General features: G+C 41.9%; 1 protein-coding gene across 6 annotated transcripts in view; it reads right to left on the reverse strand.

Moving 5' to 3' along the window:
- Window positions 1-14932, reverse strand: part of TBC1D8B (TBC1 domain family member 8B) — a 38652-nt gene extending 23720 nt beyond the window's left edge. For 5 of the 6 annotated variants that reach the window (XR_012624594.1, XR_012624595.1, XM_074835170.1 and 2 more), the window contains exons 1-3: window positions 14743-14932; window positions 4372-4482; window positions 401-519 (exon numbers count right to left, since the gene is read on the reverse strand). Coding sequence is in view for 4 of the 6 variants with exons in the window: in XM_074835170.1 (XP_074691271.1) it covers window positions 401-519; window positions 4372-4482; window positions 14743-14872 (360 nt within the window). In the remaining 2 variants the exon portion in view is untranslated. Of the gene's footprint in view, window positions 1-400; window positions 520-4371; window positions 4483-10713; window positions 10733-14742 lie in introns of those variants that run through there. The other variant, XM_074835171.1, reaches the window with a different exon arrangement.
- Window positions 14933-19926: the final 4994 nt, after the last annotated feature.

The raw sequence follows: 19926 nt of genomic DNA on the forward strand, positions 1-19926 counted from the left end.
CTCACTTAATTACAAGAATTCCTGGGCTAAATATGTAAATAAAGTGAACTGTAACTGTTGCACCTTCACAAAAATATACTATGTACTTTTCAGGCATTATTAAAATTATTGTGAAATAATTTATCAACAGTTCTAGACCACTATCTAAAGACCACTATCTGGTGTATCATTTACCAAGAAGTTTTATGTCAAACAACTTTACTTAATTGTGGGGCAGATAAACAGGAACAATGAAGTGTGTGGAAGTTAACAGCCACATACTACTCAAACAGAAGTATGTAGCATTATGGATCTGTCCTTTGATATTCTAAAGAGGACATATTATTTGTGAACGTTTATAAAAAACAAAAATACAAAAATACTTAGCCTTTTCCAATTATGTCCTGTGTCTGTTACTTACTCTTATCTTTCCCTGGACAAAGCTCGTAATATCTTCATTTGAATCAAATACTGATAAAGTCTTCATAACATTGTGCTCTAACCAGTTCCAGTGTTCTGTTATTTCTTCTCTGCTGGATCCTGATTGAAAGAGAAAGTTAGTATTATTTAAAATTAGGACAGACTTTAATCATTTCACTAAAAATATTAACCAAGAGAATACCTAGCAAATTCCCAATCCACAGAGTAATTCAGATACACAAGTCCAAATCAAAGTCTCAAATTTATCATCCAACTCTTGTGTACACTAAAAATGCATTTGGTGTACATTAAAAACGTGCCCTGCTGTGTTTTTATCTCTCAAGCCCTTTATGCAGCTTTATTTCTAGCCTTTTCATCCAGAAGCATCTCAACTTTGTCAACACTGTGTGGCTCAGTGCTGAAGCCCAACTTGGACTGACGGTTCCTTCAGCTCAGCAGTACCTCCCCCAACACGGATGGCAGAGCATTGCAAGAACAATCCCAGTCTAATAGTTCAGAAGATGGGAAATGTGAGATCAAATTGAGACTAAGAAAATGAAATCTGAGCTTCTGATATCCTCAGCTTTGATCAGTGGCTCACAACAGTTTCCAGAGTAGAACTCCAAGACTTAGACCTGCTGTGCAAAACCCCTTCTAACAAGGGTAAGGATGTAAAGAATACATCACTGTAACCAGGAAGGTAGCCAAGATTTCTCTTTGGATACCTGAAACAACCATTTATGCTGCTTGCAACAAACAATCAATTGCTGCTTGTGCTCAGTATAAGTCATGGTTTTATCTCATTCTCTATCAAGTCATATTTTAACTATATTTCTAACCACGCTAAAGTTTAGGCAACCACCATTCAGGAAACAATGTTATCCTACCTACAATAAAGTTCTGCTTATGCTGTAATTCCAAACAACGCTTTTTTTTTTTCATGCAGTTGCAGGCTTCTACAAGAGGACAGAAGCATGGCTGCACCCCATATGGAAAACATGTATCAGAACTAACTCCTGATGCAAGAAAAAAAGGTTCACTGATTCATACAAGCTGAACAATCCTTGAAACAACATTTGGCACCACCAGAATTAGTAGTTTTTTCTTCTGGACCCTCTGGGACCCAAATACATGGGAATAAGGATATTACATATTCATTACATATGTGCAAGAGGAGGAGTAACTTAAAAAAACTGTTATCAACAAACAAGTAATGCAGAAACCATAGAGCCAACATAAAATTCAATGTTCCAAAAAATATAAATACCGCATTTTCAAACACCTTAGAGAGAAGTCAACACCTTGTTCCTTTACTTACTTTACACTGCTTTTTAATTTAGGTTTCAGAGAGCTATCACCTATAATATGGGGAATGTCATTGCAACTTTATAGCAAAGAAAAACCTATCTCACCTGAACTTTTCAGAAATACATTTAGATTACTGGTTTACCTCAAAGACAAAGGAACACTCTTACCCGCTAGCTACTTTTATAACTAGAGAAATGTGGTAGGCCAACTTCAAAATGCTTATAATTCATCTTATTCTTTTCACATACTCAGTTACAAATTATGCAAGTGGTAATAGGTAATGAGCAGAGATGACAACTAGTGAAACAACAGTAGAGGTCCAGCCAATTCAATACCGAGCCAGTTCTTTAAAGACAGGTGGCTCCCCATCAGATGGTAGGAGACAGGGAAAGAGAGGGAAAGAACTTACATAGGTTTGACTAATGAGATTCTAGAATATAAATTAATTGGCAATTTCATCCTCCACAGGAATGCGCACAAATAAAATCAGTCAGTGTAATCACGTACTATCAATACCCCTAAGCAAGAACACACCTTTAACGATTTCTTTTTTCTCAATTTACTTTGCAAACTCTAATTAAACAACTTTCAACGGACTCCACAGAATTAAAGTTGCCTTGGGAATGAATAGAAATTGTTCTAAATATGGTTAAATAGTTAGACTGCACTACACAGGGTGGATTTGCAGCAACACTTAAAAAAATTATATGAAGAGTAATTAACATAGCAATTAAATTGCAAACTAATTATTTTTCTCAGACTACACATGTAGACCAATTATTTGAGTCACAGTGTGAATCAGAGGCACAGATGTGACACAGTAAAGATTAAACTTTTTAATAAATATTTAAATGATTTAGGAGTACTGTTTCAGATCCTTAATATGTAATAGCAGGAACAAAATGCAGTCTCTTCAATTTCTTCACTTCACAGAAGGAACAATCTGTTTTCTAACACAAAGTACAACTGTATTATGTAGCCTTTTGTTGTAAAGTATACTTTATGTATATAAATGCAGCACAGAACTGATATAAATTCAGTCCTAAGGCAAAGATTATCCTTTCTGTTTTCCCAAGGGCTGACCTGATGGCACTAGAATTCCCCAGACTGTATTTCCAACATACTTATCAAAGTACCTTTTTGATAGCCTGTCACCATCAGTTCTAACTTCTTCAGAAGTAGTCCTAAAATTTTATTTACTACCAATTCACAAACTGTTCAAATTCTATCAACTTTATAAGGCTGCCCTTTCAAACTGGCATGTCAAGAATTACATTAAATCGTTACTAAACAGTTCCAGCACTGACTACTGCCCTTCAGAGAAGTCCTTGCAGAACGTGAACAGGAGCAGATTAGCATTACATCATGAAATGTGCAAAACTATGAACTAAACATCTAAAAGAACAAACCTGTATTTTGAAAGTAGCTAACTGTATAGAAAAGACAGCAAGAGACATAATTTTTCATTTAAGGTGAAGCAATGAAGATTCATAATAAAGCAATAACAGCAAAATCCAATGTAACAACAGCAGAGTACTTACCAGTGGAATTACTCATGCATGTAAGTGTCTGCAGAATGGTAGATTTCCTGCAAAGCTCATCTTGTACCACAGAAAACTAAAAAGAAGGCCTAGAGCCCAGAGAAGTCTATATGGAGTCTTGTTTCTTTAATGAACACTACTAATTAAAAAAAATTAAAGCATGGAAAAATGAACTAAAATATATCGTTCTTTTTCACTGTAATTATAGATGTTTTCAGAGTTTTCAATAAGCCTAAGAAATAGATTAATTCCACAACAGTGACTTTTTAGCATTAGACCACATGACAATATTAATTCATTTCAATATAAAGACAAGACCATGCCTCAAGAAAAAACAATGATAAAAGCATCCTCTCAACTTCTGGAATGCAGGTCTCTTTGGACACCCAGTAGTTAAGCAGCTTGTATAAAGGAATTAGGACTTTATTTTCAGAAGCTGCAAAACTTAAAATTAAAAAAAAAAAAAACAAACAAAAAAACCCAAAAACCACAACACAAAAAAATAAACCCATGCATGCTATCAAAAAGCATGCTCTCAGAAAAATCACATACTCCACTCTCAAGGTCAATTTTCTTTTCCATTTCCTACTGATTAGCAACGTAACATGAGAAAGAGAATGAACTTCTTACAGTACGAGAGCAACAGATATGAGGAAGAATTCAGCTCTGACCATGACTAGGAACCCGGCTCATTCTAACAAGCAAAGATAAAGTAGAAAAAAAAAAATAGGATAAACAGCTCCTGTTATTCCTACCTACAGCACACTTGGTACTGCCACAGGCCAATTTATCCCTGTCATTCTGAACTGTACCAAGTTAGATTTGCAGCTTACCGAAGAAAAGATTTTGCCTCTGGTATTCTAAGAGAGCACTTTAGTACTTAGATGGACTACTGCAGAAAGCAGGTAATCTGAAGTTGTAATATGAAGAGTCCATAGATATATTCTGAAAAACTGGAACCACACACCACTGTCAATCACAGGTTTGCAAATAATTTTAAACCAGTTAGAGGTCACAGGTATGAATAATGATGTGAAAGGATTAACCCAAAAATGGATCTTGTACTTTGTACCCTCATTTTTCGCTTTATAAACGCCGTTAGCTTCTAAATCATAGTACATACCGCATGCAATGGACCAGTAGACTTGAGAGTCTGGTGTCTGATGCAGGATGCGAAATGGGGCAACTTTTGATGTAGAATCCAACACCGCATCTAACGTTCCCACGAGAAGACCTGTTGCGTTTAAGAAAATGTACACAGCATAGTGAAGCTAAGGTTTTGAAATGTACACTCACTTCTGATTCCTAGAGAATAAGAATGCTACCCAAGTAAGGACTAATGAACTCAGAAGCACAAATAAGTAAAGCAAAAAGTGCTCCCAGAGGAACCCCTTTGGGAGGTGATGATATTTTGATCCAGTAAAAGCCATTATAAACACAAAATGAAGGTAAAGGAGTTTTTTGAGATGACCCCTTGAAAACAACAGCCATGTAGTATGGTAAACCAAAGGACAACCTGAAACATAACATGGTAGTTCCTAGCCTTCAACAAGCAGAAGCAGTCACTTACTGTTGTTCCATTTTGCAGTCACAGGAAACAGCTCTTAGGAGACTGTAATTCCATTATGTCTGATTTTTATGAAAATCCCACCATTTTTATATGAGAACACCGTATCACACTTCCTGTACATATAAAAGTTTTGCTGCTCATACCACACCATAGCTAGAAAATGCCTGCTACTCTACATAAACAGTCTATCAGATGACTTCTACATAAAGTGTGTAACACTAATATTTCATCCTACCATTACATGCATAAGTATATTACATAAAGTGCATTATTCCCACATAGATTATACAGCCAAGATACAATGGCCATGTCACCTCCCTGTCACTAGATATTGAATTAGCTCCTATTAAACAGAGTTCAGATCAAAATATACTAATTTAATTAATGAGACATACTTCATCTCTCCATAACTGGGGGCAAAAAGTTTCCTGAGAAAATGCGTACACATTTTATCTTGGCTGCCAAAATCATTCTTTCTGCACAGGAATAAAAATAATTAGCCCATGTATCTTAAAAGTTCCTTTCAAATCTAAGAATCGGGGAATTCTAAAAGAAGAAAAATCCATACAGAAAAAATAAGCTTTTGGATTCTGATGCATGAGGAAAACTTTTTTGTTTTGCCACAACAGAAACAAAGATACTAGCACCAGTATCTCATCCTTCCTTCCTGTATGCTTGCCATCTTTCTAGCGTGGCCACATAAACAGAAAGTTCAACTAAAGCAAAGCTACAAAAGCAATCACACAGAGCTTTTATTCTCCTACTGAAGACCTGTAAAATAAGAGGAAATTACCCCCCAAAAAATATGAAAGATGCAATTAGCCAAAGAGATGTTGTAAAGTCTGCTCCACAAACCCGTTGAGATCATGGCTGCAGGGCATTCCCAAAAATAGCCTATTAGGGTAGAGAGCTTGTATGTAAAGTTAATATATCACTTACGGCACCTCTAAGTACCCTTCCATGGGTAACAGAAAATTATCTTTTTATTCAGGCTTTTAATATTCCATGGAAGCATTAGATCTAGGTCATTTCAAACGCATCCCTCAAAAGTTACTTCAGAATTTTTAGGTTGGCTTCTGGTACTTTTTGTTCCACTTTCTTTCCATTAACCCCTCTCCAATTCTGAAAAATAACAGTTGTGAGAGAATACAAGAAAGCAAAGTAAGACAAAATTGAGAAGTTTAGACAATCATCCTCAGAATACAGTTTTCCTAAGGATACACTTTCAGCATAGAGCCTGTGTGACTACCTTACTGTGGCTATCCAAGTTTCAGAATGCTTTTACTTCTCTTCGTCAAAAAAGGAAGTGAATAATAATGAAAAACACAAAAAAACCTCAAAGACCAGTACATTACCTCCATCAAAAATACTATATTGTCTTGTCTGTGATTCATAGACTGTAAGTTACTGTTGGAAAGTAGAATTTTTTTGTAGTTTCTAACTGAAGTCAGACATTGAATAGGTAACATTTATGTCTGTTTAAAGAGCTTTGGCTTACTGAGTCATAACACTGAGCTGATCTCAAAGTTGGCTTTGCTTCAGCAAATGTTTTATTTCATTCACAATTCTCCTCATATCATTTTCTGTTATGATATACAGTACAAGGACATTAGTCACCATTTGTAAGGTTGATGCAACTGCTCAGCTTGAGAGGATGATTACAACAGCGCACTAGAAAGCAGCACTCTGCAAAATGCCAGAACAGTTTCCATCTGCTTGCAAGGTCATTAGATTTTAGACACAGTAAACTGCACCAGGTTAGTATCAGTCACTTCAACAGATCCACTAGTCAGTGCTGCTTAGTCCACGAATGTGATACAGACTACAGGTTTGTGCTTAAGCTGATAAATACTCCATACGTTACGAACTAATTTCACGGCTATGGCGACTGGCATAATTGCGAGGAATCAGAGTCTCACCTTCTTACCCTAGTCCTGAAAGCGCTCTATGAGTACTGTATTATCAGTCAGGGTGTCCATAACTAGAAGTTGTTGGGTGCTCCTCAGCAAGAACTCCCTTTTATTGCTATTTCCCAGTGGGAAATCAAGAACCATTTTCAACCAGGCCAGTAAGACCACTGCTGAGCGGTTTGCTGGCACTCTGCTAGCTCCATTCACACAAGCCTGCTGAAGAATGAATCACTTCCAGGGTTGCAAAGATTTAAAATTCATCTGTATAATGACAAGGATAATAACTGTAAAATAAAGGAGTAGGTAATAAAAGAATCAGTAACTGCTCAGCCCAGACACTAGCATTATCTCCATAAGGGAGGCAAGGGGAAAAAAGCAGCTCAGGCCATACTTACCAATCCCTCACTGATGAAATGCAGCACATGTTGCTCTCAAACAACCAATTTTAGGGACAACCTACAGAAGGTCATCTACTCTCATCTCTGCTCAAAGCTAGGCCCCACAGTTTCTACTGGGGATTCCACCTAAATCACCCTCTTGCCTCACTCAGGGAATGACTTCAGCTGTAGATACAGAAGGTGATGCACATTTACACAGAGAAAGAGCTCGGCTTTTAGAAAACATTTTCAGCTTCACAGATACTTGAATAAAACTACTGGGAAATACCCCAGATACTTAAATAAATAGGGTTAAATATCCTAGAAAACAAAATAAAGGGCAAGGAATCTAGAATAGCTTTGAAATAAGGATGTATTCTTCCCAAGTCTCTCCCTCTCCCTCCCAAGCAAAAGATCAACATTAGCTGCACTGACATGCACCAATGCATATCAGCAATTAATTTTGCTCTCAGTTGTACCTATTTATGGCAATAAAGCCAATATGTTACATGAAAATAACTGCCCAGCATTTTGCCATTTGGGGGCAACACCACTTTGTTCTTCTATATTTATTTCACCAAGTACATCAAAAGAATACTAATATTCGCGCTTTTTTTTTGGTCATTTTCAACCCACAATCTCAAAGATTTTTTTTTTTTTCCCTGGAATAGCTGCCAGTTACATCTTTTTTATTGCTGAGAATCGTCTTTATTTTAAATATGTATATCATACCCAGCAATCTGACTACTTCCTATCCTTTGTGGGACTAGTGTAATTCCAACAGAGTAACGTGAGTTCCATTTTACCAATGGAGAATTGGAAGCAAAGAAAACATGCTGATGTCTTTTTTTAAAAGAGCACTATTGTTCTGAAGCAAAGTTAGCACAAGCCTGTTCTCTCCTCTAATGCATAACAGTACCTTTGAGGTCAATAATTAATTATATTAAAACTAGATCAGACAGCCTCCTGATTTGCTACATTAGAAGTGTTAAGGGACATAAAATATTTATAAGACTGTAAGAGTTCCTTGCAAACTGAAATGTTCTATTAGCACAACACTGGTCAGCTTCATTACACCAACGATTTTGAAAAGTAGACACTCTGACGTACAGTTGAGTTCTCCCTCTTAGTTTATTTACCTCATCATAAAAAGAAGCTGTTTGAAAATACTGTAAAAACCCTGAGTGGCAGCTGCAGAAAGTGATATTCTGCAGCTACAGTCAGCTTCATTTTGGCAATAACTGCTCACTTCTACAATCTGAAGGCTAATCATAGCAGAACAAAAGGGGGAAAAAATACTGTAAAACAAGTAAGTTTGTGATAGATAGTTGTGAGTTGACGCTTGGCTAGATGCCAGGTGACCACCAAAGCCGCTCTATCACTCCCCTGCTCAAGTGGATAGGGGGAGAAAAATAAAACAAAAGGCTTGTGGGTTGAGATAACAACAGGGAGATCACTTAGCAATTACTGTCATGGGCAAAACAGACTCAACTTGGGGAAATTAATTTATTACCAATCAAATCAGAGTATGATAATGAGAAATAAAACCAAATCTTAAAACACCTTCTGCCCACCCCTCCCTTCTTCCTGGGCTCAGCTTTGCTCCCAATTCCTCTCCCTCCTCCCCCCCAGCAGCACAGGGGGATGAGCAATGGGGGCTGTGGTCAGTTCATCACCCGCTGTCTCTGCCGCTCCTTCCTCCTCAGCGGGAGGACTCCTCACACTCTTCCCCTGCCCCAGCGTGGGGTCCCTCCCCCAGGCTGCAGCCCTTCAGGCACAGGCTGCTCCAGCGTGGGTCCCCCACGGGGTCACAAGTGCTGCCAGCAAACCTGCTCCAGCGTGGGCTCCTCTCTCCACGGGGCCACAGCTCCTGCCAGGAGCCTGCTCCAGCACAGGCCTCCCACGGGGTCACAGCCTCCTTCAGGCACATCCCCCTGCTCCGGTGTGGGGTTCCCCCGGGCTGCAGGTGGGTGTCTGCTCCCCCGTGGAGCTCCCTGGGTGCAGGGCACAGCTGCCTCACCATGGGCTGCACCACGGGCTGCAGGGGAACCTCTGCTCTGGCGCCTGGAGCACCTCCTCCCCCTCCTTCACTCACCTCAGTGTCTGCAGGGTTGTTTCTCTCACATATTCTCACTCCTCTCTCCCGGCTGCTGTTGCCTAGCAGTTTTTTCTCCTTAAATCTGTTATCCCAGAGTTGCTACCACCATCACTGATGGGCATGGCCTTGGCCAGTGGCAGGTCCGTCTTGGAGAAGAAGTCACCCCTGTAGCCCCCCACTACCAAAACCTTGCCACACAAACCCAATACAATAGCAAACATCCTTCATTTTGATCAGATGTCTGTCATAGTTCAAGAGTTAAAACCATTTACAGGCATTCTCCTCAGCTTTCAGCATATGATTCTTGGGTACACAAAGAGACTCCATAGAATCCTGCAGAGGACAGGTCACAGCAAGGAAGCCTAGAGCAACCTTAAGAGAGGTTTTTAATAGCTATGTCCTGGTAACTAAAATTTCTAGGTTTGAAGAAGTATAAATGTGAAGAATAAAAATAATGAACTTCAAATGAATTTTTTAGTTGGTTTTTGCACCATAAAGTCAATAAATTGTGAATTAAAGAGAAAAATCTTGAAGGAAATGTAATACCTAGATACAACTGCAAGGAATAAAATCAATGGGAATAATATGTAAAATAGAGATTTACTACAAAATGGAAATCCATTGCATAAGTAAGCAAAGACAAATTTCAGTATCCCAACTACAATTTAAATGGACTGCATTTTTCAGCAATTTTTAAAAACAGCAGAAGATGCAGGTCTGTTAAAAGGCAAACTACCAGAGTAACACAGCAGACACTATGTAACTTCTACAAAGGCTTCTCTGGTGCACGATATAATATCAGGGGAGAAACACATATCCAGAGTGAACCATTGCCAAATTACAATGCAGGAGAGCTAAACTGTAAATCCCTGGTAAATATTTATTTACACAGACAGGATAAAGCTTCATTCCGTAACAGCAAACAGTTTTACACAGCATTTTGGTTCAGTTTTTAAAAAAAAGACTGAAGCCCCAATTTTCACTACGTAACTAGGATACAAATACATACCATATAAACCATGAAAGGCCATCATCTCTGAGTAGTTGATGTAAAACACATGAATGACAACTTGTGAATAAGACCCTCTTTTCTACTTCCTCAAATTAAGCACAGAACTCATTTTTTGCTTAATTTTATTTCCCAAGTGAACTTGATCTCATGACTAAGAAACCTCAGCTTAATAGAATACTGAGCATGGGCTGAGACACAAATGTTCTTAGTCAATTGAGATGTAAAAGGTTAGTTTAAGCCTTCAATGAAAACAGATTTCATCTCCATTTATAATAACTCAAGTACATTATGGTCAGTGGTTATGACTCAAGTAAGACAACGGTAACTCATTAAACTAAGGTGTGTATCCAAGCCCTTGTGTGGCAATCTGCTCTGTGTGGCCATAAAGCTATCCTTGAAAGAAGGGAAAATCAGAAGCACAACTCTGAAAAAAAGGTAAGTATTAGCCTCCTTAGAACGTACAGAGAAAATATCACAAATATCACAGCTCCTCCTTACCTTTGTTTCTGTACAGCTAAAAAGCTCTGTAACACAAATGGGGAAGCATGTGCTGGTCATTCTCCCAACTGTCGTCCCAAGTGTAAATATGCTTCTTAACAGAGTGGTGTTATTTGTCTCACAAACATATACACTGCAAAATAATCTTTGCTACACCTGCTGAAAAAAGGATGCAGCAGAGATCATTTCAGATCTTTATTAACCAGCAAGTTTTCTTTTTGATTCCCATCACAGTTGAGGACCTGCAAGTGAGCCACACCAAAAGCTCAGTGTGCTAAAATGCCAGGAGGTATAAATGATTTCCGCCATTTATTCTACTACTGTGTATTTAGTGATGTCACAGCACAGACCTTTACATTTTGAAAAGCAAGCATCTTCTTTGCTGCATACCAAGTCTAGCTAAGGTGTAAGTTTCCTTGGCTGTCTTGCAGTTTCTACCAAAATAAATTTCTTTAAGCTTGTACAAAGATCACAAAGTACTTTTTTTAATTGGTCCACCATGAAATTCTGTTAGAGACAAAGTCCTTGCTATTGACATCCACTACTTTATAATACTTTAACATTATTCCTTTTAACAGATACCAGATAAGGAAAATTTCCCCAGAGCACACATACAAACCTAGCTGTCTCCCCTTCCTCCAAACTCCTGCAAGCCAGCTATAGCAATGATGCAGACAACAAGCTACATCTTTCAAAAAGCAGGAATACCAGCAGGGGCCTTCTACAGATTATGGATGGCAATAACTGCTGCAGGAAATCCAGGACTTGAAGAGTCAGGGTTTTTCCCTACCTTTCCAAGCACGGCACATACAACAAGCAGGGAAGACTAGTTCCAAACATGTATTTAATCAGCAAGTTCTTCTCCTCTCACAGTTCGTTTGACTTAAATCTCTCAAGCAGAAAGACGCAAATTGAAACAATGGAAGCAGAAAACAAATAATTTGTTTGTTCACATTTCAGTGAAAGATTGGTATTTTATGACACCAAATACTCATTGGTATAACTATCCAGGAATACCCATCTCCTAATTAAGGTCCTGCCTAAACTATAACCAAAGCAACATCTTTGTGACCAACATGCTTAATATCACTAGACCTTGGTTACTGCACGTGCACTCACAACACAGGTTTTGTGCCATTATAACTGTGATTCACACACAGGTCATTTTGCCTACCCATATTCTTATCAATACACTCAGCAAACCTGAGTACCTCTCCCAGAGACAGAACCACCAGAGGACACAGTCACACAAGTTGCGCTACCAGACATACAGCAACATACTTTGAGACAGTCTACCACATGCCGAATTATCAGATGTAGAACCAGTCAAACAGGTTACAGTATCTGTATCCTTAGGTGAGGTCTAAAAAAGGAAAGAGAATGAAATGTACAGCTAAGCAGGTGCATATCAGCAGGAAGAGAGCCAAGGCTAAGCAAAACCAGCACGAGATACTTCTGTCCATTTTTATTCACACTAGCCAACTCAGAACTATGCTGCGTGTGGACACAAGCAGTAAGAACTGACTGTATCATTTACAGATTACAAATTCGTCCTGCTGTAACAGTCAGTCCAGAATGGTCATACAAACAAATCCAACTGCAGCCTTCTTTCTAAACCTAGGACAGCATCAGAATTCCCAGCCATCCTTCAGGTAAGCGTCTCTGCTGTCATCTATCTTTTTTCTCCTTGGTCTGTACCTTCTCCAGCTATTGGCTGCTTCCTCAAACCTCACACCTCCCCTCCTTAAAGTCTGTCTCCTGTATTCTCGGGAATCCTTTGCTACTGCCTCCTCAGCTAATCCCCATTACTGCTATTCAAACCCTGCAGTGCTCTCCATCTTTCTTCCCATTCCTGTCTTGAGGCATTGCCCCTCTCTCGCACTGCTGCCTGCTTCTTTCACTCGTAACTCCCCAGTCCCTCAGTGCTGCCAGTCACCTCTAGCCTCGGCTCACCAGCTGAAAAATGCTGCTTAGGAGAAGAAGATTTTACTTGGCACATTTGTGATGACCTCATAAAATAATAGCTATTCATTATTTTTTTCTAAAGTAAGTGCTGAGTTTCTTGAGTGACACATAGCAATATAAAATTAAAATCAGGCATAGCAAATTATGCTAGCTTATACCTAGGAGGTTTGAATATTTTCAAACCTGTTAACACAAATGTAACTGCATTTTTTCCAATTTTCTTGTTAATCTTTCTTATCCCAATTTTAATTCAATAACATCTCACTTTTTTTTATTTCTGTCCAGTGAAAAACGTAACTTGTACAGATGAAATCTGTATAAATCCAACATTATGAGAAAAGCTACAGAAATAAAATGTGCAATGCCACGTTAAAAAAAGCATACTACAGGAATTATCCCATTCAAGTGTTTTTCCACGCTGTCAAATGCCGTCAAGGACGGAAGACTAGTGTTGGAAGTCTCACCTTCAACAAAAACTGAAGGGCACTTGGAGGGCCCAGCTGTCTGTCCAGCTGTAAGCCTGCAAAGACATTTTTAAATTAACACCTAATTCTAGTTCTCATGGTTTCACTTTAGTCACAATTCTTAAATGAATTTTATCACACAGAAAGACAACCTTCATACCGGCACAGCTTCCTTGGCTTCCAAAGATACCAGGGCAGAGAATGGCCCATCTAGCCTGATGACCACAAGACTTCCAAGGTTGCAAAATATCACCCTTGGCTCTAGGCTGAAGCCTAATGTTATCTATCTATCTATATTATGATATCCCTAGAAAAGAATCGGGGATCTTATGATGCTTTATTTTTACACTTCCCTTGTGCCTTGCAAGTGGTTCAGATGCCAATGAAGAATGTCCAACCTGCAGCTGGGGGGCTATTTCTACATCTGAAATTCATCAGCCAAAAGTGTGGACTCTGTAATTTTGTCTGGTAGAATGAATGAATGCTTCAGCAAGACAGTTACACCTCATGTTTAATATAGCTTGCTTTCTGATGACACAGTTAGAGAGCCCCTAGAAAATCCAGAGATGCATCTCATGCAAAACACCCAAGAACCAGATCCCAGTCGGGAAAAACTTTACTCTGCTTCCCAGTAGCATTTCTCCTTGACAGGGTCAATGACAGACGCCACCAGACTGTGAAGCAGTCAGTTTTAGCCTGAATAGCTACCACCACAGCAGAGGTCTCAGTGGTAGCTGGGATCCCTGCAGTACATAATGATACAAACAGACAAGATTTAAAAATAGCAACTCAGCTCCATACCTTGAAGTTCGCATGAAATAAAGTTTATTATACAGTGGTCAGTGCCCTGTCCCTTTCCTGACAAGCTCCATCAGATCATATGCTTGTTTTTAAAATAAGTGCTCTGAAATGCTTAAGGAGGAGCTCATCTCTAGCAGCCTCAGATGCACCTAGGAAAAGGGATTTGGAAACGAGCATCTTGCCAAAGGAAGGCAGAGCTGTCATTTCTTCTGACGTCTCCTCTTCCAACAAGCTGCAAATCGGACTCTGCCAGCGTGGCCGCTGGAGCAATGGGCTGTTAAGGTAGTAGTCAGTGTTGGGCTAGCCTGACCTCAGCTCGACGGGCGACCCCGAGCAGGCAGCTGGCCCCGAGCAGGCAGCTGCCGCCAGCCCTGCCAGGGCGCACACGCCCAGCGGGCCCCTCGCATCCCGGCGCCGGCCACCGCGGCACCAGCAGGCCCCGTCCCGCACGGAGCGCGCCGGAAACTTCACCAAACCTCCCTTTTTCCAGTGGCATGTCTTTGGAAACGCCTCTCTCATGCAAGGGAAAAGGACGGGAATGGTGGGGAAGGAGGAAAAAGAACCACATGAGAAACCCCACGAAGGTCAAGAGCTCAAACCTCGGGCAGGCCCCCCCCCCCTCACTGGCCCTCCGGAGCGGGGGGGTCCCAGGACCGGCAAACGGCCACCCCCACCCCCGCCCCTCCAGCCCCTCCTCCGACCCCTCTCCCGCCGGCCGCTGAGGGACCGGGCCTGAGGCGGCCCCTCCCCGTCGCCGAGCCGCGGGGGGACCCTGCCCCGACCCCCGGGGGGGTAGTACCTGCCAGCCCGCCTCCGCCCTCCTCGCCGTAGCCCCGCCGCCTCTGCAGCACGAAGTACTGGTTGGAACGCTCCTGCACCCACAGCTTGAGGGCATTTTTCAGCAGCACCTCCTCAGGCTTCAGCCACATCGCGGCGGCAGCGGCCCCCTCGCTGCCCGGCGGCCCCCTCACTGCCCGCCGCCGCCGCCCATAGCCCCGCTGCCAAGCGCCGCCGCCGGGCGGGGGGGGCGGCCCTGCCCCGAGGCATGCTGGGAGCTGTAGTTCCCGCGCCCGCCCGCCCGCGCAGCGTCGCAGCCTGGGGACTGCAGCTCCCGTCGGGCCTTGCGCGGCCGCAGCCCGCCCGGCCCCCGAGGGCCGCCGGAGCGGGGACGGGCAGCCGCCGCCCGCCGAGGCCCGTCCCCGCGCGGGGAGGCGGCCCGAGAGTGGCGATGCCTTCTGTCCCACAGGCTCGGGAAGAGACTTGTCCTTCCGCTCCCGGCACACGGCACCGCCCCGACCCTGTCCGGGAGCTGCGCGGCCCCGACCTCGCTCCTGTCAGGCCGGGCCGCGGCAGGCTCGGAGCTCTCCGACGGGCCTCCAGCGTGTCCCTAAACCGCCTTCACAAAGCGGGCTGGGTAGTGCTTTGTCCTCTCTGCCACTCAGAGAAGTCCCATCTTCAATTTTGGCCAAACGTTATTCCATTTTCAGCCCAGAAGACGGCCGTCACCGAAGACATTGGCGTTTACAATTGTTCTCCTGTCAGCACTAAGCCTTAGCTGCAGCAGGAGACTGGGACACAGAAAAAAAAATAAAAACCACCACACAGGAAAAACCTGTCACGCAAGGGAGGGAGCCATGACCACCACCTCCACCGACTGTGGAGTGCATGTCCTCTCCGCAGGCCGCAGCGGGAGTGGAGGAGTGACACCCCCCCCCCCCCCCCCCCCCCAGCTGCAGCAGCAGGCAGATGGTCAGCGTTGTTTATTTACATTTCACATTATAAAAAGGCAATCTCTGCTTCATTGCTTCTATCACCTAACACAATCCATCACTAATTTGGAGTAGATGTTTTCATTGCCTTAACAGGAGCTTGACTCCTCATCTCAGTATTTTCATGATTTGTCTGCAAGACCTTCAGCATTTTTCCTCAATGGCTAGCTCTTCAGATTATTTTCAGACTAACTTTACCAGTTGCTCTGCACTAGAATAAATCAATCTATCCTGTTAAGGAACAAGACAGCGGCTTTCATACTCATAGGGACTGCACTTCAGTATCTGCTCTTACCAGTCTTCTGGTGCTGTCTCCTGAGTTAAAGAGCAGTTCTCTCACATCCAGGTTTCAAAAAAAATCAGGTGCTGGAACCATTCTGCCATATGTCCCTGGCAGCTGAGGATTTCCCAAGGCTGTGGGACAACCTTGGGACTTGCTTTCCATGAGCACTGGTCAGCAGGGTAATTCCCAGCTCCCCATGAAGCCATGATCACAGCCACCCAGCTGCTCAGCCTGTGCCTTTTGAGACCCCTCTCTTGCTGGTTCTTCTCCAGTCCCGTCACATCCCAAAGAGCTCCAAATCTCTCCCCGAGGCCTTACACTTGATAGCACTCTGTTTCCTAAATGGTATCTTTTGGTGCTGACCAAAACCACAAAAACTTTCTAGGAGTGGAAGTCCCGCTGCCTCTTCTGCTCCAGATCGCTGGTGCTGGGGACTTCTCAGAGTTACCATCTTTTCCCACCTCTGTGCAAGAGTCACTCCTGGTCCTGACACAATGTCATTTGATACAAATGGAGCAAGTAGGACATTCCCGTTTCCCAGGAACTTCTCTGTAGTTTGCTGTCCTGTTGGATCTTTCCCTTGGCACTCTCTTTCCAGCATAATTGACCTTTCAAGATTTTAAAGAATGATGCTTTATTGATTGTGTATCACATGAAAAATTCAGCACACAGTTGTTTAACCTCAGCCTCTACTTTGAGCTCTTTCTAAAAAAAATTATGCCCATCACGCACTAAGTATAGGTTGCAAACTTGGCACTTTTGCTTTATCCTGTCTTCCTTTTGTGAAGAATATGGTGGTGATTCATGTTAAAAATACAGTAACTTTACTGGTATTTGCCATGTACATAAGTTAAAGGAGATTTATCATGGTTTTATGGTTAAAAGGGTTTGGAGGGGTTTTTTTCTCTTCAGTGACTGTTGTTAGGCAAGTGGAAAATTACTGGAGGGACCCCTGTCAGAAGCCCCCAGCAACACCGGATTGCGCAGGTGGAAAATGATTGGAGGAACCCCTGTCAGGAGCCCCAGCAACACAGGAAAGCCCGGGAAAGTTCGAGGGACCCTGCTGCGCATGTGAAGCCCAGGATGGGGCTATAGAAGGGAGTGACACAGCGTGTGGAGCAGAAAGCCCCCCCCCGCCCCCCGGTGTGCCGAACCTTTTTTTACTTGTTCTTATTGCAAACAAATTTATAAAAGTTATTTTATGGCTCTGCCTCTGCATTTATAACACTTTCATCCCTTTCAACAGTCCCAAATGTGCTTCACTCCCAAAAATGCTTCTGCCAGCACTGGTCTATTTGCGAGCACAGGCACAGCAGATTTTGCCAAGTGCTCACAGAAAGATGTTTGGCAATGCCCGTCCAGTTGCAGCTGCGTAAGGAACCGCCTACCCAGAGGCACCAGTGTGAAAGCAGAATCGAGTGTGCAATCACATCTAACTCATGGAAGGCTTCAGAACTGGGTGAATTGCACCAGTATGAGGCTTTTTTTTTTTCCTCCAATCACTCATTGCACCACAGCAAGGGAAGCTGTAGTATTAAAAGGTTTTACCTTTGGGACTGAATATAGATTTAACTAATACTACTATTCTTTTTATCTGTTTTTATAACAGATTAGGAAGCAACAAATTTCTAGTGCTTTACCTTTACTAGAAAGGAAAAATGAATTAAAAGTCATTAGCCAGCATGTGGTAACTAACACAGATAAAACACTACTGAGACAAGGCAAACAACTCCTAGATATACTCGTGAATCACTCTTCATGAGGCAGTTTCTTCAATCCCCCCAACCTCAAGTGACTGAGAGTAACAGACATTAGCAGGTTCCTGGAGATTTACCAGCTGAACCACAGAGTGATTCCTGCATGGATGCTGCTCCTCTAAGAGCATTTCCAGAGAGAATGTTTACCATTTAATTTTCCCCAATTAGCCAAGCCCTTGGATAGGAAATACCTATTAAGGATCTAACACAGGTCTTCTAATTCCACTGCTAATTCTAAGGAGAGTTGCCCTTGGCATTTCCAACCCAGAGCTTGGCTTTTGGTGTATCACACATGCTGGACGTGTTAGGACAGACATTTCTTTCTTATTTAAGATTCAAACTCTGTTAATTGCATAAAAATTTAACAGTAAAATGCTACTGCTTGGAAAAATGTCTGTTTTGTTTTCCTCTCCCTTGGTTCAAGGTCTTGAATGTCTGTCTTTTTTCAATTCCTTCAGGCACTGGATTCCTAACCAAATACTAATAAGGTGCAAAGAGTGCCCCTTTATCGGCTTGAAGAAATTTATTTATAGACATTTAAATTCTTTCTTCATCACTGCACAATCATTTTACAGTCTAATCAATGCATTCTGCAGCAATAGAGAGCCATTTAGTGCTGCAGAATTTTTCTTTCACTATATTAAAGACCTCCTAAAAATGGTAAATTACTTCCCTCAAGTAACCATATCCAAGATTATATAAATAGATAACTAGCTATATAAATAAATTTTGGCTTCACTCTGTGTAACCAACAGTTGAACAACCAGTGCAGAGAATTACATAGTTGTTAATTCACAGCAGGTGAACACTCCAGTTTGGTTTCAAGTTTCCCTTAGAGCCAAAATTAAATTGCCAAAGCCAGTTAGATTTTCTTTCATCTATTCCAAAATGCCAGCCATTACACCCCTGCGGGAGTGGAACACTATTCAAACCCACACAGGAAAAACATCTAAACCTGGGTGAAAAGGCAGGGCTACCTTCTGAACCGGTGTATGTTAAACTCATAATGAAATTACATTAAATCACACAGCCAAGGTAGATGCATATATTTATTCTGTCCAACTGTTAGGTCACTTGACAAGTGCAGATCTTTCCATCTAAAGACTGAGATGGACTAGGTCTCTCCATTTTATGGGAAGAGTCTAGCTGCCCTTTTGACTCAAACTGCTTTTATATGTTTGCAGCCCCTCAAGTCCTGCTTTTCCCTTAAGGAAAAATCTTAGCTATAATTACATTTCTATAGGGACACCTGAAAATTTTCCTCAGTATGAGAAAATAAAATCCCGCTGCTGTAAAGACTGGTTTACAAGAACACACAATAATCCAGCACCGCACCAAGTGACAAGGCTTCCTCTCCTGCAGGGATAAAAAAAAAGTCTTTCCCAGTCCCCCTTTGAGAGCATACAAGCGTTTGAGTGAAGTGTCTAGATCAGAGCTTTCCTGGGGGAGAGATAAATGACAGCAGTGAGTAAACACTTGGAGATGACGCTGGAGCCTGTTCTGCTTTCTCTTTGGGGGCAGAATAATTGACATGTCTGTGTGACTCAATGGGAATATTAACAGAGCCAAGAGGCACACATTTTAGCAACCGTTACCACTCGTGGGCACATCATTTCCAGCATCTTACATGCAAACATTAGTGTATATATAGCAAAATCCAAAAGTATTGCACAATAACAGCAAGCTTCCATTGCACTTCAGGAACAACCCTACCCCCAGGCACATTTCAGCTTGCCTCTTGCTTAGAGGTAAGAGTCTATCACATCATAGTGCACATATATATGTATACATAACACAGAGCCAGTTCAAGCCCATAGCATCAACAAAAAACCCCAATACATGCTGCACAGTGCTCTGAGAGTCAGCTGAAGACAGCCGCTATCCGTGGAAGCTTGAAAATACAGAGTGAGAGTGGAGCTTTGAAATGTCTTTAATGTAAGTAGAACTGTAGCAATGTTCTCAAAGGGGAAAACCTCTGCAGAGCTCAATGAAATAAGACTTTTTTTTTTCCAGTCAGACAGCAACAGACCCAAGTTGAGTATCACAGACTGCGTGCATGGAATTTGTACACTTTCATTTTTAAACAAAAACGCTTGCATAGCTAATATTTACAAATAAATCCGCACACAAAAACCATGGCAGACCTGCAGGCTAAGCTGCAAAACCATAGAAGC

Source organism: Strix aluco, chromosome 10, assembly GCF_031877795.1.
Source record: "Strix aluco isolate bStrAlu1 chromosome 10, bStrAlu1.hap1, whole genome shotgun sequence".
NCBI classification, from domain to species: domain Eukaryota; kingdom Metazoa; phylum Chordata; class Aves; order Strigiformes; family Strigidae; genus Strix; species Strix aluco.